Source organism: Rhinolophus sinicus, chromosome 11 (assembly GCF_057876585.1).
Source record: "Rhinolophus sinicus isolate RSI-liver-muscle chromosome 11, RSI-T2T, whole genome shotgun sequence".
Lineage (NCBI taxonomy): Eukaryota > Metazoa > Chordata > Mammalia > Chiroptera > Rhinolophidae > Rhinolophus > Rhinolophus sinicus.
The window spans coordinates 21111909-21135363 of NC_142511.1; the positions used below are offsets into that span (position 1 = coordinate 21111909).

The 23455-nt window shown below is 40.8% G+C and overlaps 1 protein-coding gene and 1 pseudogene across 19 annotated transcripts in view; one reads left to right on the plus strand and one right to left on the minus strand.

The window, feature by feature from the left end:
- The window catches only part of LOC148756635 (membrane cofactor protein-like), a 97583-nt gene that overhangs the window by 53062 nt on the left and 21066 nt on the right, over positions 1-23455 (minus strand). For 6 of the 19 annotated variants that reach the window (XM_088801682.1, XM_088801673.1, XM_088801670.1 and 3 more), the window contains exon 1: positions 17034-17189. The exons of 4 other annotated variants lie outside the window; for them this stretch is intronic. In XM_088801682.1, the coding sequence (XP_088657808.1) occupies positions 17034-17154 (121 nt within the window). In that variant the 5' untranslated portion in view covers positions 17155-17189. Of the gene's footprint in view, positions 1-16943; positions 17005-17033; positions 17455-17480; positions 17731-23455 lie in introns of those variants that run through there. 9 more of the 19 variants (XM_088801686.1, XM_088801683.1, XM_088801681.1 and 6 more) reach the window with 8 other exon arrangements.
- Positions 1636-3946, plus strand: LOC109439829 (large ribosomal subunit protein P1 pseudogene; annotated as a pseudogene).

A 23455-nucleotide genomic window follows, 5' to 3' on the forward strand; every position in this document is an offset into this window, starting at 1 on the left:
GTCCCACCAGCAGTGCTCAAGGGTTCCATTTTCTTCACATCTTCGCTAACACGTTATTTGTTGACTTTTTGAAAATAGCCATTTTAATTGGTATAATGTGGTATCTTATTGTGGTTTTCAGTTGCATTTTCCTGATGATTTGGAATATTGAACATCTTTTCATGGCCATCTACCTGTCTTCTTGGAGAAATGACTTTTCATGTCCTCTTTCTGTTTTTTGATTGGATTATTTATTATTGTGTTATATTTTTTTGGATATCAACCCCTTATCAGATATATCATTTGCAAATATATTTTCCCATTTAGTAAGTTGTCTTCTTGTTTTGTTGAAGTTTTCCTTTGCTGTGCAGAGGTTTTTAATTTGATTAAGTCCCATTTGTTTACTTTTGCTTTTGTTTCCCTTGCTTAAGGAAACATATTCAAAAAGATATTACTCAGACTAATATTAAATAATTTCCTACCTGTGCTTTCTTCTAGGAGGTTTATGGTTTCAGGCCTTACATTTAAGTCTTCAGTCCATTTTGAATTTATTTTTGTATGTGGTTTAAAAGAGTGGTCCTGTTTCATTTTTTCACATCTATCTGTCCAGTTTTCCCAACATCATTTGTTGAAGAGACTGTCATTTCTCAATTGTATATTCTTGTGTCCTTTTTCATAGCTTATCTGACCATATAAGCGAGGGTTTATTTCTGGAGTTTATTCTGTTCCATTGATAAATGTGTCTACTTTTGTGCCTGTACCATACTGTTTTGATTATTAGTTTTGTAGTGCAGTTTGAAATCAGGGAGCATGATAACGCCAACTTTGTTCTTCTTTCTCAAGACTGCTTTGGCTATGTGCGGTCTTTTGTGGTTCCATATCAATTTTAGGATTATTTGTTCTCTGAGAAAAAGTCATTGGTATTTTGATAGGGACTGCATTGAATTTAGACTGATCTATTTCCAATGGTCTCTAATTCATTCCTCATCTCATTTATCAATTCTCTTAGTTCTAGAATTTCTGTTTGTTTATGTGGTTGTTTTTTTAAAATAGTTTCAATATCTTTGGTAAAGTACCTCTTTTGTTCATTAATTTTACTCCTGAATTCATTAAATTGCCCTTATTAGTTTTCTTGTATATCATTGAGTTTCTTCATAACTGCAATCTTAAATTCTCTCCCATTTAAATCACAGTCTTCCATGACTTTGAGATTTGGTTAATGAAGACTTTTTATTTTCTTTCTGGGCTTCGAGTTACCTTGGTTTATCATAGTACTTGATGGATTGTTTCCCTGTGCATTTGAGGTAGTGATTTTTTTTCTTGTTTACATATTGTTTTGCTCCTAACAATTCAGAAAGTTAATAGGTAGGGTAGTTTCTTTTGTTTTCCAATAGATGGTGCTATAGCGCAAATTTTTATTTTCTCTGAACAGTCACCATTTGTGCCTATAGGTTAAGGGTGGAGAGGCATAGCTTCCATTAAGAAAAATCCACCAAACCATTGTCTGATGGAAGGAGAACTGACTCTGGGTGATGAACACACAATGGGATTTATAGATGATGTAATACAGAATTGTACACCTGAAATCTATGTAATTTTACTAACAATTGTCACCCCAATAAATTTAATAAAATAAAATTTAAAAAAGAAAAGAAAAATCCTGCGTGCCCTTTCTTCAGCTGTCGGTAAGGTGCTCGATACTTCCACGGAAGCTGAGGCCGCGTTGGGGCGGGGCCCTCACTTCATCCGGCGACTAGCACCGCGCCAGCCCGGCAGCGCTTGCCCAGCACTGGCCTGCACCATGGCCTTCTCTGAGCTCTCCATCATTGACTTGGCCCTCATCCTGCACTGCACAATGAGGTGACAGGCACGGAGGATAAGATCAATGTCCTCATTAAAGCAGCTGGTGTGAATGTTGAACCTTTCTGGCCAAGCGTGTTTGCAAAGGCGCTGGCCAATGTCAACATCGGGGGCCTCATCTGCAATGTAGGCTGGTGGACCTGCACCAGCAGGAGGTCCTGCCCCCTCCACTACTGCAGAGCAGCCGAGGAGAAGAAAGTGGAAGCAAAGAAAGAAGAATCTGAGGAGTCTGATGATAACACGGGCTTTGGTCTTTTTGACTAAACCTCTTTTGTAATATTTTGAATAAAAAGCTGAACTCTGGGGGAAGAAACAGAAAGAAAAGAAAAATGCTGCATTCCCACTGGGATGTTGGGTATCCCTTCTGTGACCAGCTCGTGTCATTTATGGGGCATCACAACTGTGGTGGGAAATGTGGTAGGTGGTGGAGAACCAGTTTTGTGAGTTCCCAGAGCTACGTCCTATTTCTGATGTGATTTTGGCTTCACCAGGCTCTGCAGGGGTGTGTGGGGCAGAGGAGGTGCAAGTTCATATGGCAGGTTTGTCCTCTTCCTATAATGGCAGTTGGCACCACTGTATTGTTTCCAGCTTTCTAGCCACCTCTACCCAGCTGTGCCACGTTAGGGAAGGAGGAAAGGAGATGCCTTTTACCGGAGGGAAACTGCTTCTGACCCTCCTATGCTCCACGCCATAGTGAGTGGTTCAGCCCGACTTACCCCTCACTACTGCATTCACTGGAGCTCCAGTGGGTGCCGAACTGCATCTGTGGCCACCAACCATCCTTCCCCCCATCCTGCCTCTCATACTTTTCCAATATTTCCACTTTAGATGTCCCAGTGCATGGATCTTTCAGACATGTTTGTGTTTTGAGCAGGAGATCTTTTGTTGAGTTACAATTGTCAGATTTACTATAAATTTACGGGGAGAAACAATGGCGTCTTCTCACTCTGTCATTCATGATGTTTATGTCACTATCATTCACTTTGCAAATTGCTACTAGAGGAATATTGATACGACACAGTGACCAAGCTCTCCCTAGTCAATTACCTTTCAATGGCTTCCCATGCCCTCAAGATAATGTCTAAGTCTCCTTAACATGGTTAACGAACTTAAAATCTGTGACTATCGGAACCCTGCTCACTCTTGCACTCTATTCTCAAGCCATATTGAATTTCTGGTAGTGACCATTACATTACTTAAATTACTTTAGCAATCTAGGCCTCCATATATCATTTTATTTCAGCTTTGACCAGAGATCTTGCCATTCTTCCCACCCACTCATCCTTCACCTTCGTCTAAATATCACTTCCTCCTTGAAACTCTTGACAACTCTCACTCAAAACACAAGTATTGGGTTAAGTGTCCTCAGGCCATCCTAATTTTCTCCTTTATAGCACTTTTCATATTATAATTGCTTATTGTTTATACTCCCTAGGAGACTGTCCCCTTTCTGAGGACCAGGTCACATTCATCACTGCATTTCTAGTACCTAGTGTCAGAGCTGAATGAGCACTGCTATCAGTTCTATATACTTACATCAAAATTAAATTTTTTACTGTTTAGCCAACTTGTTCTGGAGATTTCTGTAAATCATAATTTTTTCTTTGCTGTTTTTATGCTTGTCTTCAATTTTTTTCATTAGTTTAGTCATAGACATTTTCCTTTATCAGGTTTTAAAATTTCTTTCATGTCAAAATATTTATACTTGGTTTACTATGAACCCATTTTTCATTACTGCTATTATTAGAAACAGTCTTTTAATATTATCAAAGGTGAACTCCAAATACTGTCAGTTATGTTTTTTCCTACCGAATGGTAATGAAAGATCCCAGTACTTCTTTCTTCAACAACAGTGACGATACTAATAACTTTCGAAATAGCAAACATTAAGCACTACCTATGCCAACCATTATTTTAAGTACTTCTTAACTAACTTAACCTTAATAATCCTATGAGTTGAGTACTATTTCCCCCCTTTAAGATGAGCAAGCTGAAGCATAGCAAGGTGAAGTAACTTTCCCAACACTACGTTCCCAGCAGGTAACAGATCCAGGACCCACTAGGTAACAGATCCAAGCCAGACAGCCTTGTTCTATTACTAACACTGCAAGTGTTCCTCTGGAACGCGTGCATGCTTATACCAACACACTCTGTTTGCAATTTAGTCCTCATAATATGTTCTTCTACTAAACCTGGAGAAATTAAAGCAACCCTACTTTAGATTTGCATTTTGCTAAGTCAAACACAAGGGCTCAAGGTGCCCTAAAAGGACAGGTAATTGACTTTGTAGTCTCAATTTTATGATGGTATGTAGTCACACAACAGCCTAGCCAACTGTCCGCCCATGTCTTTCCTTAAGGAAAGAAGAGTCTGTGAGACTGTGCCTTTCTGGGACTCTGTTCCATCCTTGTGTTTACACCTTATGTCTCTCTGTCTGGTCCCCAAAAGATGGTTTGCAGCCAAAGACGGGTAAGATATCTCACGGGAGATACAACCTAAGTCAGGCGGAACCGAGTGGGGACCCCCAATGAGCTGCCTTAGAAAAATATGGGAAGGAGCCTTGCCTCCCTTTCCCCCTGCCTGGGAAAAGCTGTTGCTGTCTCTGGCTTTTCCCTTGCACCTGTTTGTGAGAGAAGTCATGAGGACAATAAAGGTCAGTTCTCTCCACTTATCTCAACGGAGCTGTTACAATATGAGAGACTTGACCCTGAGAAGGTACATACCTTAGGTAAGAAAGACATCATGGGACCTTGTCCTTCGGCTGTTTACAGACAAAGGGTGATTGGAATAAACGTTTTTCTGTTATGATGTACGAGTCTCACAGACCATGTAAGAAACAATGTTACTTTCTTGTTTTTGTACACCTATCAATAAAAACCCCCAGTCGGCCTTATTCTGGGCTCCAGTCGTCTGAGACTGAGAGACCCCTGGCCTTCGGAGAGATTTAACTGCATTAAGTCTCTGTTTCTTTCTTTCTTAAAAACTTAACCCAAACCGTGCCTTCTCGCACCCTCACTGCCCATATTGCGCTGGACGCGACATCTGGCACCCAATGTGGGGCCCGAGAAGGGAAGGATGACTTCGAGTCGTAAGGATCTGCAGACACAGTGAAGGGACTCCGAGAATCCGCCGGGCAGCTGCCTGGGGTAAGGAGGTAGTTTATGGACTTGGAGCATTTAACCAGGGTAACGAAGAAGTTCAATAGAAACAACTAACACTTTCGTGTGAAAGAGTGTGATTGTGTGAGTGCATGCTTATAGCTCCACGGTCCTTTAGGACTAGGGAGTTTGCCTGGGCTCGTAACCGCGGTTCCGTAACGCGTCATACGGCATAACGGCCATTCGGCATCTCAACAACCAGGGTTGGGGGTTATACGACCACGCCTTAGCCAAGATGTGTTCTAAGGTCTCGAGGGAGGCATGGCCGGCCCAGCATCAGAGTGGAATTGGAGTGAAAGTCCTTCTCTTTCCTTTCCTGCTTAATTACTAACATGGGTAATGTGGAAAGCAAGTACAGACCTTACATCTGCCTGCTTCAGCAGCTTCTTAAGAAGGGAAAGCACAGAACCTCAGAAAAAAGATTAGAGGAACTCCTCAAAGTAATTGAGACTCGTTGTTCCTGGTTTCCACACTTGATATAGATAAGTGGGAAGACGTAGGACAAAGTGTCCGTGAAGTACATTCTTAACGGAGTGTCTTTCCCCGGTTCAATCTGGGAAAAGTTCCAGCTAATCCACTCGGTTTTGGAACCGCTCTAAACAGACTCAGAAGAGGAGAGAGAAAAAGATGACATAGACCAGTTTAAAAAAACAAAAGAGGGTCGAGATGATGATGAGGGGTCCGAGACGGCGTCCACTGTCATTCCTAAAATTCTATATCCAGATCCAGAGGAATGTTTTGAGGACGATTGTCCCCCTCCTCTGTCTCATTGGCCGCCTCCGCCACCTTCCTGTTTAAAACAGATGCGGAGGCTTTCCAAACCAGCTAGACAAAACAATAATCCCTTTCTCTGTAAAACTATCCCTCAGACAACTAAGAAGCGTGCGCGCTCTTCATTATCAGCTATAGAGCGTGGCCTACATCAAGCTAAACTCGAAGGAGACATAGATGCACTCAATTTTCCAGTGATCTTTGGACAGGCTGAAGTCCCTAATGCAGACCATCCTGAAGGGATCCATGAGGCGGTTTATGAGCCTTTCCCCTTTAAATTGCTAAAAGAACTAAAACAAGCAGTTTTGCAGTTTGGAGTCACTTCTCTGTATACTGTCGGCCTTGTTAAAGGTATTGCTGATGGTGATGGGATGATTCCCGCTGATTGGCGTGCTTTAGCTAAGACCTGTCTGACTCCTTCTCAGTTCCTCCAATTTAAAACCTGGTGGATTGATGGTGCAGAAACACAGGAGAGACAAAATCAGGCTCGTAATATAGATATTTCTGCTGACCAGCTATTAGGAAAAAGACTTTGGACTGAAACCCGTGATCAGCTAGATATGGAAGAATTGGCTGTTGGACAACTAAAACAAATTTGTCTAGCAGCATGGAAAAGACTGAGATAGAGGGCAAAACTCCCTCCTCTTTTCAAAAGATTTTACAAGGTCCACAAGAACCTTATTCAGATTTCCTTGCCCGTTTGCAAGAAGCCATTAATAAACAAATCACTAATCCTGCTGCCGCAGATATCATTTTACAAATTATGGCTTTTGAAAATGCAAACAAAGATTGTAAACGTGCCATTGGCACAGAAAAAGGAAAAACCGATGCTATGGGATATCTTAGGCTGTGTCAAGAAGTGGGGACAGAAGACCATAAAGCTGCTATGTTAGCTTGTGCTATTACAGGGGCAATTCAGAGAAGAGACAAGTTTTCTGGCACCTGGCATAATTGTGGCAAGCCAGGACATACTAAAAAGAATTGCAGAGTTAAGAAAAAAAGCGGCTCCCGGCTACAAAGTCCTTCTCCTCCCCAGGGTCCTAAACAAGCCGGGGTTTGTCCTCGGTGTAAAAAAGGAAACCACTGGGCCTCGGAATGCCAATCTAAACATCATAAAGATGGGACCCTGCTTCAGGGAAACGGGAAGCGGGGCCAGCCCCAGGCCCAGACAACAACCGGGGCGTTTGTGAGTCAGGCGGCACCTCAAAATTACCAGACAGTGCCTCCTCCTCAAAATTATCTGTTCAACAATTAACCCCTGCCACTGAGGGAAGTGCTGCAGTTGATGTTTGTACAGCTCAAGATATACTGCTGCTTCCAGGAGAAACCCCCCTTCATGTGCCCACAGGAATAATTGGACCAATCCCTCAAAATACAGTTGGACTTCTCCTTGGTCGCTCAAGCTTAACATCAAAAGGAGTTATAGTCCACACTGGAATAATAGACCCAGATTTCAAGGGAGAAATTCAAATTGTTATGTCCTCCTCAGTCCCTTTGTCTGCTAAAAAGGGAGAGTGAGTTGCTCAGCTTCTTTTAATTCCTTATATACCCCTAAAAAGAGGGGAACCCGAAAAAGAACTGGAGGGTTTGGAAGTACCGGATCAGCAGGTGCTTTTCTGGCAGAAAAGATTTCTGGCATCCACCCAGTCTGTCAAGTTAAGATTCATAATAAAAAATGTTTAGGATTAATGCACACTGGTGCAGACATCTCTATAATAAATCCTCAAGATTGGCCGGCTAGTTGGCAAGTACAACCATCTAACACTAATGTTGTGGGGATAGGCGAGGCTGCAGGACTGCTTCAGAGCACCTGCATGCTTCCTTGCCTCCGGCCAAAAGGACAGAGAAGATTTTTACAGCCTTACATCACTGATATTCCAATCAGTTTGTGGGGTCGAGATCTGCTTTCTCAATGGGGAGCAGAAATCTGGATACCCCCAGGACAATATAGCTCTCAGAGCCAAAAAATGATGAATCAGATGGGTTTCCAACCAGGACAAGGTTTAGGAAAGTTTAATCAGGAACTTACTCAGCCTATTCAGCCTGCGTTGCAGACTGGATGTGAAGGATTGGGATTTAATTCACTAAATCATAAGCCTTTTTGTTAGGGGCCACTGTCATGGAGTTAAAAACTCCATTGGCTCTTGAGTGGAATAGTGATAAGCCTCACTGGACTGAACAGTGGCCCCTTTCAAAAGAAAAATTAGAGGCTTTGACTGAATTGGTACAAATTCAATTAAAACAAGATCATATAGAACCTTCAACTAGCCCTTGGAATTCTCCTGTTTTTGTCATAAAAAAGAGATCAGGAAAATGGAGAATGCTCACTGATTTACGAACAATTAATGCTTTGATTGAGTCTATGGGTCCGTTACAGCCTAGACTCCCCCAACCATCCATGATTCCCAAAAATTGGTCTTTAGTCGTAATAGATTTATAAGATTGTTTTTATACTATCCCTTTACATCCTCAAGACTGCCCTAGATTTGCATTCTCAGTGCCCTCTCTAAATAATAGAGAGCCTAGTAAAAGATATCAATGGAAAGTGCTTCCTCAGGGAATGCTTAATAGTCCCACAATTTGTCAGTTTTTTGTAGCTAGAGCTGTTTCATCAGTCAGAAAAGAATTTCCAGGTTGTTACATCATTCTTTGTATGGATGACATTCTCTGTGCTGCATCTACTGCAGAGATTTTAGCAGATTGTTTTAAGTTGCTTCAGAAACAACTTGAGTTGGCAGGTCTCTGTATTGCTCCTGATAAGATTCAAACCAGGACTCCTGTAAAATATCTTGGAGCTATTGTTGACAGACAAACGATTAGGCCTCAAAAGGTACAAATCAGAAGAGACCAAATCTCTACATTAAATGATTTACAAAAATTGTTAGGAGATATTAATTGGCTTTGTCCCACTCTGGGAATCCCCACCTATGGGCTCAGTAATTTATTTGGTCTCTTATGGGGTCCTTCTCAATTAGACAGTCCCCGTACCCTGACTCCTCAGGCCAACAAAGAGCTAAAATTAGTTGAACAAAAAATTCAAAAAGCTCAGATTCAGAGCACAGATCCATCTCAACCTTCACAAATTTTAATTTTCCCCACTCCCCATTCACCTACAGCGGTGATAATTCAACAAAATGACTTGGTAGAATGGCAGTTTCTACCTAATAATTTTGTCAAATCACTCCCAACTTATTTGGAATTAATTTCAGAGCTTGTTTTACGAGCTCACACCAGAGTTCTTCATTTAAACGGAATCGAAGCTAACAATATAGTAGTTCCGTTTAAAAAACAACAAATTACACACTTAAATACCCATTCTGAAATCTGGCAAATAGCTATTTGTGGTATTTTGGAATTATTGATAATCACTATCCAAAAAGTAAATTGTTTCAATTCCTTCTAAAGACCAGTTGGATTCTCCCTAAAAGATTAAGTCCAGATCCAATTTCAAAAGCTGTGACAGTTTTTACTGATGGGTCTAGTAACGGCAGGGCCGCAATTGTAAGTGAAATAAATCAACAAGTCATTCAAACTAACTGTACCTCTGCACAGAGAGCAGAGTTAGTTGCTGTGCTAACTGCCTTACAAGATTATACTGAACCTTTACATATTGTCTCTGATTCAGCTTATGTAGTTCACACAGTAAAAAATATTGAGACGGCGTTACTGTCTTAATAACTCAAACCCGTCTCTTCAGTTTCTTTTTAATCAGCTTCAACAGGTTGTTAGAAACTGACAACATCCATTTTTCATTGCTCATATATGCGCCCACACCTCCTTACTGGGACCACTGACCCGTGGCAATGCTGCTGCTGATTCTTCAATTGCTAATGTTCTAGTTACTGAGGCAACCCAGTTTCATTCTTTAACCCACACAAATGCTACTGGCTTTCCGGCTCCTTTTCCTATTACTTATAAACAGGCCAGACACATAGTTCAAACTTGCCCAAACTGCCAAGTTCTTAATGCTTCTCAAGAGTGCCCTGAAGGGGTTAATCCCCGAGAACTAGTTCCTAATGCTATTTGGCAAATGGATGTAACTCATGTCCCTTCCTTTGGACGTTTATCTTTTGTTCATGTCACTGTTGATACCGCCTCTGGTTTCATCTCAGCCACCGCTCAAAGTGGAGAAAATTCTAGCCACTCTTGCAGACATTTACTTATCTGCTTCTCCATTATGGGCCTCCCTCAAGCCATTTAAACAGACAATGGCCCAGCTTACACTAGTAACAAGTTCACAAAATTTTGTGAACAGTGGAAAATTAATCATACCACAGGGATTCCTTATAATCCCCAAGGACAAGCTATTGTAGAACGTGCTAATTGTACTCTCAAAGAACAACTTCAACAACAAAAGGGGGGAGACAGTCCTCCACAAGTACAACTGGCCAAAGCCATGTTTCCTTTAAATTTTTTTAATTCTTCTGGCTCTAGCAGTAATACAGAGCCACACCTTGGGCGCACAGCTGCAGAAGACATTTTAACAATCTCCATAGTCCTAAGGCTTTGGAGGATGTGCCCATTTGGTGGAAGGATATTCAAACTAATCAATGGCAGTTAGGGACTTTGTTAACATGGGGACGAGGTTTTGCTTGTGTCTCTCCAGGACCAAAAGCACGTCCTTTGTGGGTGCCTAGTCGGTGTCGGTGCATCAAGCCATACTGTGGACCTCGCACCCCAGTCCAGAGTGATAATCACTCGCGGGACAAAATCACTACCGATCACCAGTGTGAGTCCACAGAGGGACCAGTGCCGCTGGCTTCATCGCTTCATGGGACCCCATTATCAGCCACCAGCTCCCGAGATGCCACGCCAGCCCCATCGGCAGCCGCCTGTGGTGACTCCGCTTCCATCACCTAATACGAAACAGCGCGACGCCTGTAGCCGTCCTGCCCCGGTGCCTGCTGCTTCATCCTCAACTAAGGCTGCTGACCTGAGTACTACCACACTCCCTACTTGGAGGCAACTTGAAAAGTTATCCTGAGAGGCTAATACAAATTTAATTAAAAAATATTCCCCAAAACAGATGTCCACATATTGGTTTCCAAGCTGGCTATTCTTTTCATTGTGAGTTGCCTTCCAATGAGTGTTTATGCTGATAATTTTACCTATTGGGCTTATGTTCCTAATCCTCCATTGTTAACACCTGTAACTTGGAACGATGATCCTCCTTTAATTTACATTAATGATAGCGCCTGGGTTCCAGGACCTGAGGATCAAAGAGGCCCAGAGTTCCCTGATGAAGAAGGCCGAGAGTTTATACTCGCTGGCCACACTGCCTTAGGTTTTGAACATATACCTATCTGTACTGGCCCTATTCCTCCATGTCTTCCTCTCTCTGATCAAGCTTGGGTGATTCCCAAGGGAGAAGGAAATGCCACTTATAAAAAATTGTTTATGCTTTCAGGTCAAGGATTTCAGACTCAAGAGCTAAGCACTCATCTTTTTCCTCCTTCTCTTCCTCCGTGTCCCCAAGAAATATGGGTTGATACACACTCCCGCATTCACTGGGAAGAATGTAGAGGAAGCTTAGATCGAGTGTTATTTAGCAATTCCCTTGGTACTGTAGTTGATTGGGGGACCTTATGGGATTGCTATTCATGTATGTTCCAGAGTAAAATGCTCTGAACCTCAATCCCTAAGAGATCAAATGTCAGAGCTCAATTTCCCAAAGATCATTAAATCACCATATAATATTTCTATTTTTTGGAAAGGTAAAGTTTTAGCACCACCTCAGTTAAAAATGATTACTCCTATTTGGGGTCCTGTACAAAAGACCCTATGGAAAGTAGTTTTAGGTTTAGGTCAAAATCAGATTTGGAATGGAAATTATACTAAAGATGTTGGTAATCAATATACCTTTAAGTTTGAAAAAACACAGATGTTTAATGTACAAGTATGTCTTAAAACTCCTTTTGTTTTTCTGATGGGAAAGTTCACAATTGCTTCAACCTTAAAAATAGTTGAATGCCATCAGTGTCGTCTGTTTACTTGTATAGATTCTTCAATTTATAATTCCTCCCAAGATCAGATAATGATCTTGAGGAAAAGATGGGGTCTATGGATTCCTGTCCAAGCCCCTCGAGTGTGGGAGGCCTCTCCCACTGCTCATATTGTTCTTCAATTGCTTCATAAGATATTACATAGAACTAAAAGATTTGTAGGATTGCTGATAACTGCTATTACGGGTATAATTGCTATAACCACTGTCGCTGCTGTTTCTGGTGTTGCTCTACATCAAACTGTTCAAACTACAGAATTTGTACAAAAATGGCATGAAAATGCTAGTAAATCTTGGAATCAACAAATCAAAATAGATCAAGAAATTAATGTTAGATTAACCGATTTAGAAACCACTGTTGTATTTCTTGGTGATCAAGTAAAAAATCTTCGCACTATGATTACCCTAAAATGTGATTGGAATGTATCCACTTACTGTGTAACCCCATTTTCTTATAATCAAACTCATACCCCTTGGTCTAAGGTGCGAGCCCATCTCCTGGGACATATGCCTAATCTCACTGTGGACATTATACAATTACAACAAGAAGTTGATCAGATGTCCAGCGCCAAGCTTCGGCTCCTCCCTGAAGAAGAGACACTTTCTGCGGCTGCAGAAGGACTTTCCAATTTAAACCCTGTTAAATGGATAAAGACTCTGGGTGGAGGGTTTGCTGGGGCTATTGCTATTCTGCTTATCATTCTTTTTCATTTTGTGTAGTCCTCAGATGTGGACAAATAGCCCTCCGACGGGCTGTAAATGAAAAAACTGCACGGTCTGTGTCTCTCATATTTCAAAAACAAAAAAGGGGGAGATGTAGTCACACAACAGCCTAGCCAACTGCCCCCCCCCCCCATGTCGTTCCTTAAGGAAAGAAGAGTCTGTAAGACTGTGCCTTTCTGGGACTCTGTACCATTCTTGTGTTTACACCTTATGTCTCTCTGTCTGGTCCCCAAAAGATGGTTTGCAGCCAAAGACAGGTAAGATATCTCACGGGAGATACAACCTAAGCCAGGTGGAACCGAGTGGGGACCCCCAATGAGCTGCCTTAGAAAAATATGGGAAGGAGCCTTGCCTCCCCTTCCCCCTGCCTGGGAAAAGCCGTTGCTGGCTCTGGCTTTTCCCTTGCACCTGTTTGTGAGAGAAGTCATGAGGACAATAAAGGTCAGTTCTCTCCACTTATCTCAACGGAACTGTTACAATATGAGAGACTTGACCCTGAGAAGGTACATACCATAATTAAGACATCATGGGATCTTGTGCTTTGGCTGTTGACAGACAAAGGGTGATTGGAATAAACATTTTTCTGCTATGATGTATGAGTCTCACAGACCGTGCAAGAAACAATGTTACTTTCTTGCTTTTGTACACCTATCAATAAAAACCTCCAGTCGGCCTTATTCTGGGCTCCAGTCCTCTGAGACTGAGAGACCCCTGGCCTTTGGAGAGATTTAACTGCATTAAGTCTCTGTTTCTTTCTTTCTTAAAAACTTAACCCAAACCGCCCCTTCTCGCACCCTCACTGCCCGTGTTGCGCTGGATGCGACAATCCTAATTGTTCATTCCTGACATTCCTGGTCCTTTTCACAGTTAGCCACTCTGTGACTAGCCCTTTGCTGTTCTCTTGCTTCCTTGCCTTACTGCTGCCATAATGGACAGTTTGAGAGTCCATGAATACTCTGAGCCCTGTCACATCTCTTAGCCTCTGCTCCCACTGCTCTCTGCTCTGAACACTCTTCCTCCCTTCTCAGGGGCAACTCCGTTTCAACTCTTGTAGACTTAATCCACTCAACATCTCTAGGGAGCATTGCCCCAAGGAGACAGTGACCAGTGCCCTCCTCTTGAACTTTCCTCTGTGTGGATCTCTCAGGTCAATAGCACATGGTTTTGTGTTTAATAGTTAAAATGGCTGACTCCATTCATCCACGTGGCTATTACAACCTAGCATAGTATGTCCCTCAGACCCTGTTTCCCTGAAAATAAGACCTAGCCGGACAATCAGCTCTAATGCATCTTTTGGAGCAAAAATTAATATAAGACCTGGTATTATATTATATTATATTATTATTATATTATAGATCCGGTCTTACATTATAGTAAAGTAAGATGGGTCTTATATTAATTTTTGCTCCAAAAGATGCATTAGAGCTGGTTGTGCAGCTAGGTCTTATTTTCACGGAAATATGGTTCAAGAAAATTTGGTACTCAATGTACCACTGCTGTTAAACAGAAAACAATGGTGAAGAGTGTACTGTAATAAACATAATATTGAAAATAATCATTTAAAAAATTTATGCACTGGAGAAATTTTTGGCCATGTGATGTTTTTGTTGCCTGTCTTCCAGTATTTTGGTAATATAGCAATTGACAAGGACTGCTCTCTTTGCACTGTAATATGCAGCAAAAGGACACTACTGTATAAACATGTTTTGGCTTCTTTAATTAGAAAGAAAGAAAAGACCTAAAATAGGCAGACAATACCACACAAAGCAGGATATTTGGGGTTTCATCCAAAAAGACCACCTCTTCTGGAGGCATGAGATCGTCCCCGAAATTTGACAAATGTTCCCTTCTGCTACTTTGTACTACTTGGCAACTAACTACTCCTGAGATGGCAAGCTTCCCAGACACAATGCTGTCTGCTTACAAAATCTTCTCCTGAGGTGCTTCAAAAGTGAATTTATTTTATCCACATATTTTCCCAGCATACTGAGTTCTCATTTTTACTTTCTCTAAGTTTCCTTTTATCCTGATTTTACCTTTCAATCTTGATTTTATTTTTCATCCTCTTCATTTCTAGTTTTGTTACCTTCCATGTTGCACCCTATTCACTTGATTTATTATCCTCTATTCCAAATAGCTTTTCAAATCTCCTTTAACTTCTAGCTTTAAGCCCACTCTAAACCTTATTCTCCTTTAAAAAATTCCTTTAGTTTTCTTTTTACCAGCATTGTTCCCTTCCCCCTTCCCCTTTCCCCCCCCCCACAGAAATGAGCTTTTTAATGATCAGTTCCAACATGACAAGTATCTAGGGCCCTGCAGGCTCTACATAAACAGGGAAAGATAGAGTCTGTCTCTCAGTTGCCCCTGCCTTAGCTTTTTAGGCACCACAGAAAGGCCATCCTAAGCATAGATTTTTAAAGGACCTTCCTCCTGTAGGCAGAATTTTTCCTGGGTTCTAAGACCCAGCTGAATACTATCCTTAATTTTCTGGCACTTAATAACTATAAAAGAGTGTTGATACCAAGTCAAATAATTGGGCATGTACAACCAGAAGTGTGGTAATACAGACAGGATCTCTACATTCTAGTGAGGAGAGAACAGAAGAGCTAGTTTTGGAAGAGTGACTACAAGTTACAGGGAATTTGAGTTGAAGTGTGTGTGTTTCCCTGAGTTAGTTTGGTTAGAGAAGGTCCCTGAAGGGGCAACATCCCAACTGAGTTTGAAAAATAAGGAGCCAATTATGCAAGACACAGGAGGAGAATGTTCCCAGACCAGTGCAGAAGCCCCAAAGTGGCGGAGTTCGGCCTGTCTGAGGCACAGAAAAGTCTTCCCTTCCATCAGTCGTTTGTTAAATGCTGTCAGAGAATCATGCTCCTTTCCTACAGATCACTTCTCTTGGGTTATATGTGTAACATATTAGTGTTGTGGTTTCCTTACTGTCTGCCACTTCCAATACATTTTTAAAATATTTATTGTCTACCGTGTGCCTGGCACTGGGGATCTAACAGTGAGCAAAACACAGTCCCTGTGTGTGTGTGTGTGTTTGCACAAACAGACAAATACAGAAATAAGGATCATGAAAATTGGAATGGCTTGTTACCATGTTTCCCAGAAAATAAGACCAGGTCTTGTATTAATTTTTGCTCCAAGAGACGCATTAGGGCTTATGTTCAGGGGATATCTTCCTGAAAAATCATGTTGGGCTTATTTTCCGGTTAGCTTTTATTTTCCGGGAAACACGGTATTATTTGCTCACCAGGGTATCCTCAGGACCTGCACAGAACCTGGAACATACAAACCAAATATTTGTAGAGTGATGGCTGCTAAGGACAGAACACAGCATATAAACTGAATATAAAATGGGATCCTAAAAATAAGTTGGGCATTGAAACCCACATACATATAAAGACATAAGGAAATATACCAAACTATTAAAAATGGTTGTCTTTGATTGTGTATGCTTTATACAATAAGTATTTTTAGCAGATATCTATATTTAATACTCATTACATTCAATGAAACACGAATCAACTTAGTGCATGATCTTCAGCTTTAGTTTATGATCTGTAGGGGAAAACGCTATTAACATTTATTTATCTCTCAGTTTTTAAGATTCTCATTTCTCACTAGGTGTGGCTACCAATATTTTTAAGGTTGTTTCGGATCTCCCCTCAAACAGGACCCAACCTAATGAAAAAACAAAAGAAAAAAAGAAAAACAATGGCCAAAAGACATTCGGGAATAGAATAGGATATTGTCTACTTTGGATAGGAATAGGAAGGTGACTCCATGTTTAAAAAAAAAAAAAAAAGTAACAGCCTACAAACCAATACCAATATGATTTTGGGGCAACAAGGAGTCTGTTACCTTTATGTACAAAAAGCACTGTGCGCCCTTCCCAATCTCTCTAAACCCCGTGCACCAAGAAGAGCTAGTTCCCACTCAAGGACTCCACGCACAACATGCGCTCCCCAGCCCCCATACAAAGCAGGCAGGGTTTCCTTGTACCGCAGGCCTGGCCACTTCTTTAAAGCACGCACCCAGTAAGACGCAAACACCCCACTTACCAAGGCATCACCCCGCCCAGAGAACACAGTGCAAACCCTCCCCACGGGCACAGCACGGGCCCTAGCAACATCCCCACGCATCTGGGCACTCAAGGGCAAGCCCTCGCCTTGAACACCCGGTCCGCGTTCCGCAGCCCGATTGGCTCAGTCCGGAAACACCCGCAAGGTGTAACGGACACACATTGGCCGCGGGCAAACAGCGGCCGCGCCCAGCGCCCCGCGGAGCTCAGTGCCCCCCACCAAGCAACCTTAACCGCGGGCACTACATGGTTCCCACTCCCCTGGATCCGCGCACAGCACGACCCGAGGGATCTCTGGCTACGCCTTCACCCCAACTCCGCACCACCGGAGCCGACCCAGCTCCGCGTCTCCTACCGGACCCACCAAGCAAAGCACCCACCGCCCTCGGCTCTCGCCGGCCTGATCCACGACCCGCTCGTTTGCCCCCGGAGCGCAAACCCTCCAGGCCCCTACCGGAGAATGCGGGTAACAGCAACACTAGAGCCATCAAAAGGATCCCAACGGAGCTCCAAGAATACAAGGGTTTTTCAGGGCGGCGCGGTGGTGCCCTACGCGGTGCGCAAGACACCCTCATTTTGTGGGAGATCTGCGGAAAACTGCGGGACAGTGAGAATTTACCTTTTTGAGTGCGGTTACTACACGCAACAATACGCAGACTCAGAAAGTGCCAAGTGTAGTCCCAGGTGGGCGTGGCGTGGGCGGTGACGTAACGGGGCCGGGCGGGGACAATCCGCGAGCTGCGAGGTGGGCCCCCGGTGCCGGAGCGGTACCGGGCTGGAGGGAACTGAGCGTAGCCCTGGCCGGGGTTTAACCCATCCGGGTCCGCTGGCAGCTCCGGCTCCGCTGGCAGCTCGGCTCCGCCTGCGCCCCCGTGGGTCTGTTTTCTGGCTACATACCCACCTGGAAGCACTGCGCTTGCGGGAAATGGCTAGTTCACCACCGCGTCCCTAAATAGACAGTTACCACCCCACTCAGAAATAGTGGAAAGGAAACAATTGCTGGCGGGGTTATGGGTGTGCCTTTTCCGGAATGCTGGATTGAAGAACAAAGGGTACTGACCTGAAAATAGAAACCCAGAATTTCACAGGGGGTCGCCTGAGGCCAACACCTACCTCTAAGGACTCGACTTTTGTCCTGGAGCCTCCAGACTGCCAGGATTACCAGGACCCTTGCTTAATATTTGACATTAATAAGACGTAATTAAGGAGACTACTTGAGATTTCCTTGGTTCAATGTCTGCTGCTAAATCCCATCAAAGCCTCCTAGAATTCAAAATCACAAAGACGGTTTCGCCACTGCACTCCCAACCTCTAGTGTAAATGACTCTGTCCCTATTCCCTTGAGAGGACCCCCAGGAAGGTAAATTATCAAACACTGCCGTTATGCATATTGGGCCTAAATTCTATAGGACCCTTACCCTTGAGCAACTAAATGTTTTATTGAAGAGGAAATATACATTTACGAAAAAGGTAAGGATAAGGGTGTATTAAGTGCCAAATTCCTGGATGCAAGGAATGCCATGATTGGTGGGATGGATAGGAATTGATAAGAGGGAGAACTTTTCTGGTGAAGCAGTTTCAATTCAGGAACATTAAAAACGAACAAGATTTATTTCCAGAGTTTTGAGCGAACCTGTATAACTAGTAAAAGAAAAAAAAAGAAATAACATGATGAGTATTAAAAGAGCTGACATTTTCTTCCTATTAGTTGGAAAGAATTAAAACGTCAGGGATTGTGACTAAACATATTGGAAGTAGCAGCACCTTCTAATTTTCAGTTTTTAATATAACTTCTCTGTAAGTTAAAACTTTTAAAATAGACATGACTTTTAAACCACCAATACTGTTTAGAGTTTATCCCAAAGAAATCATCAGAGCTGTGAGCAAAGATGCATAATTTTGGAAAAAATATAAACACTAAATGTCTAGTAATAGTATTAAGGAGTTTATGGTAGGTAGCTTTATGAGATGGAATTCTATGCAGCAAGCAGTGTGACAGTATCAATCTAAGAAACTACAATATATTTATTAGAGGAAAAAGCAGACTCCAAATCAGCATGTGACTTTTGGCATTCCTTTTCTTAATAAAAAACAAAAAGTATACTGATACACATAAAAAGAGATCAGTTGTAAATATACCAAAATTAATTGATAGTTGTGAGGATTATACATAGTTCATTTTCTTTGGCTTTTCAGCACAGAGGGCAGCAGTGCTACGATTTATAAAGAGCCACAACTACATATTAGTGTAACCTTAGATGGATGAGCCTGGAAATGATGGAAGTTATGTACCTTAGAAAAAATAAAAAATCTTTAAGTATACAGTCATTCAATTTTGCATCATTACTGGAAGTCAGTACACTTATGTTAAAGCCTTCTCTTGAGTATAAACATGCAATTTTTAAAAATATGTAAAAAAGTTCATTCTGGGTTACATTGTTAGCTGTCAGGCATTACTAAGTTTTGGAATACCAGATTGCCTATTTTCCTTAAACCTAGAATCTACTTTAACAATGCAAATTCAAATTCCTGCTTATCCCAGATCTTTTCAGCATTCTTGCAGTATTTTATTGTTAGTCACCTTAAAAGCTCCCCTTGCATATTTTATACCAATTTAAAAAATTTGCTTTAGTCTCAAGTTAAAGCCAAAGAAAATTTGATAAAATACTTTATTTATAGTCAACCTAATTTTCATCCTGTGTTGATATTAGAAAGATTGCTTCTGTGTTTTGAAACCACAGATACCCTTGTTTGGTTAGCCAGGCAACAAGACCTTAAGAAGTCTTAGGCATTTTCCGATTTCTTTAATAGGCCAATTTAATAAAACCTCAATTTTCTTTATTAAATATAAGGCTTTACCATCTAGCTTTATTGTTTTCTATATAGAAATGACCCGTGGGATTTGAGAGTCACTAACACAAAGTTCTCAGCCTTAACTGCACATTACAAGCACTTGGGAAGCTTTGAAAAATTTTTATGCCCAGGCCACATCCCGGATCAATGATGTGAGAAACCTCTGAGGGGTGGGAAGTAGGTATCTGTTAAGGTGATTGCAATGTGCAGCCATGGTTGAAACACATTGAGGCCTGATCTCAGAAGTGTAGCAAGATGATTTAATTCAAATCTGCAAAGAGAACAAGAAACTTTTTGCATAAACAGAAACAAAGCCTAATATCAGTTACACAGATCAAAATTTATAGTTTCATTGTTGGACTTGGGATTTTAATTACTTAGCCATACCCATGCATTAAACTGATATGGAAGATAAGTTTGTACCAGAAACGTGTACATAGATACTTAGATGTGGTTAACTCAAGGCTGGGTGATGACAAAGGGGATGAGAGCTGGGCAGAAACCAGGAAAAGCAGCAGAAACACAGTAGAAAGAGGTGGTTTGGGAACAGAAGTGGGGATTTAATTGTGGAAAGTCTTCAATCATCATGCTGAGAAACCTGGACTTTATGCTGTAAGTAATGTGTCACTTAGAAAGAAACAAGAAATTTACATATGCTGCCTTACAAGAGACTCACTTCAGATCAAAAGACACACACAGACTGAAAGTAAAGGGAGGGGGAAAAGGTATTTCATGAAAATGGAAACAAAAAATAAAAAGGCTGTAGTAGCAATACTTATACCAGACAAAACAGACTTTAAAATAAAGGCTATAAAAAGTGATAAAGAAAGACCCAGTGATCCCAGTTCTCAGTAATTATCCAAAGAAACCCAAAACGTTACTTGAAGGGGACATGTGCATCCATATGTTCATTGCAGCACTGTTTGCAATGGCCACAATGTGGAGGCAGCCTGGGTGTTCATCGATGGATGAATGGATAAGGACTAGATGGAATATATATATATATATATAAAATGGGATATTGCTCAGACATGGAAGGGTATGGTTTTCACCATCTGCGGCAGCATGGATGGACCTAGAGAATATTATGCTCAGTGAAGTATGTCAGACAGTGAAAGACAGGTGCAACATGATTTTGCTTATATATGGAATCTAAAGAACAAAAACAAACAAAACAGAAACAAACTCACAGATACAGAGAACATTTTGATGGTGCTAGATGGGAGGAAGGTTAGGAATGCGTTAAAAGGCAGAAGGGATTAAGAAGTACAAATTGGTTGTTACAAAGTAGTCAAAGGGATTTAGGGTATAGCATAAAAATATAGTCAATAATATAGTAATACCTATGTATGGTGTCAGGTGGGTACTAGTTTTATTGGTGTGATAGATGGGAGGGGGGTTGATGGACAGGGTGAAAGAGATGAAGACATTAAGATGTACAAATTGGCAGTTACAAAATAGTCATGGGGATGTAAAGCATAGGGAATATAGTCAATAACATGGTAATAACAATGTATAGTGCCAGGTGGGTACTAGACTATTCCAGGGGATCACTTCTTAAATTATATAAATGTCTAACCACTATGGTGTACACCTGAAATTAATATAAAATAATATTGAATGTGAACTTTAATTGAAAAATTAAAAAAGGGTGGGAAAGTTAAAGGAGAATAAGAGGTTCAAATTTCCAGGTATAAAACAAGTAAATCATGGGGATGTAATGTACAGCATAGGGAATACAGTCGACAATATTATGATAGTATAGTATGGTGTCAGATGATTGTTGGACTTATTGTGATCACTTCTTTTGGTATATAAATGTTGAATAACTATTTTGTACACCCAAAACTCACATAATACTGTATGTTAACTATATTTTAATAGAAATATTTTAAAAAGAGATGTAATGTTATGTTGTTTATTTGGGAATTTTTGTTTCTTGAGATAGGCCTGTAATGATATAAATTTCCCTCTTAATACTGCTTTTGCTGCATCCCAATAAATTTGATATGATGTATTTTCATTCTCATTTGTTTCTATGTATCTTTTGATCTCTCCTTTTATTTTTTCTTTGACCAGTCGTTCTTTAATAGCATGTTGTTTAATCTCCACATATTTGTAGTTTTTCCCATTTTCTTTTTGCGGCTGATCTCCAATTTCAAAGCACTGTGGCTGAAGAACATGCTTTGCATGATTTCAATCTTCTTAAATTTGCTGAGGCTAGTTTTGTGTCCCAACATATGGTTTATCCTTGAGAATGTTTCATGTGCACTAGAAAAAAATGTATAGTCTGGTGTTCTAGAATGAAATGCTCTGTAAATATTGATCATGTTCATTTGGTCAAATGTTTCATTTAAGGCTGATATTTCATTATTGATTCTCTGTTTGGATGATCTATCTATATCTATCAATTGGGTATTTCGGTTCCCTACCATAAGTGCATTTTTGTCAGTTTCTTCCTTTAGTTCTGTTAGTAGCTGCTTTATATATTTTAGTGCTCCCTGACTGAGAGTATATATACTAATAAGTGTAATGTGTGTCTTCTTGTTGTATTGTCCCCTTTATCATTATGAAATGTCAATCTTTGTCTCTTGTAAGCTTTTTTATCCTGAAATCCATTTCATAAGATATAAGTATAGCTACACCTGATATTCTGTAGTTGCCATTTGCTTGGAGTATCATTTTTCACCTTTCAATTTGAGTCTATATTTCTCCTTATGGCTGAGATGTGTCTCTTTGAGACAGCATATGGTTGGGTTTAGTTTTTTGATCCAATCTCCTATTCTGTGCCTTTTTATTGGTGAGTTCAGTCTATTTACATTTAGGGTGATTATTGATATATGTGGATATCCTATAGCCATTTTATCTTTTTTTTTTTTTTTTTCTGGTAGCTTGATGTCTCCATTGTTTCTTTGCCTTTGTGTTTCTGTCTTTTATTTTAGTTTGGTGATATTCTATGATTTTTCCCTCTTTTCCTCCTTTTTATGTTATCTGTGTCAGTTCTGGATTCTTTTTGAGTGGTTACCATTAAATTTATGTAAAAGACAGTTTCAAATACACAGTAGTCTTTTTTCTTCAGCATGCATCTTATCTCCATCCCCCTCTGCAAATTCAAATTTTTACTCCCTCCCCTTTTAAATTTTGCTGTCAAAAATTATCCCTATTTATGCTGTGAGTTCGTTTCTGAGTCTCAGTACCAAATTGCCTTCTTCTTTTTTTTTCACAGATGTTTTCATCTTCTTTACCTTTTATGTTATGTTTAAGAGTATAGTGCCCTATTCTATTTAGGGGTTTCCATTTCCTGCTTCTGTCTGTTTGTTAGTAATCTTGCTCATAGTTTTGTATCCTTTTGTCCTTTTGTTTCCAGTCAAATAGCCTCATTTAGTATTTCCTGTAATGCAGGTCTTGTGATGCAAAATTCCCTCAGCTTCTATATATCTGGACAGGTCTTTCTTTATTCCTCCTTCATATTTAGGGGAAAACTTTGTTAGATAACTATTCTTGGCTGGTAATTTCTCTCTTTCAATACTTTGAATATTTGATTCCACTCCCTCCTGGCTTGTAGAATTTCTGCTTAAAAGTTTGATGGAAATCTAATGTTTTTCCCTTGTAGGTTATGGCCTTCTTTTCCCTGGCTGCCTTGAGAATTCTTTCATTGTCATTAATTTCTAACACCTTCAATATAATGTGCCTTGGAGAAGGCATGTTAGGATTGAGGTAATTAGGTGTTCTATTTGCTTCTTGGATTCGAGGATCCAGTTCTTCACATAAGTTTGGGAAGTTCTTGTTGACTTGTGCCCTTCTCCCTCTCTTCTTTCTGGTATACCCATCATTCCTATGTTGCTCTTTCTAACGGAGTCAGAAAGTTCCAGTAGAGTTCTTTAATTTCTTCTGACTCTCAAGTCTCTCTCTTCTTCTACCTGCATCATTTCCAGATTTCCATCTTCAACATTACTAATTCTTTCCTCCATATAGGTCAGCTTTATTTTTTATATTGGCTATTTAATTCTTCATCTCTTTTAT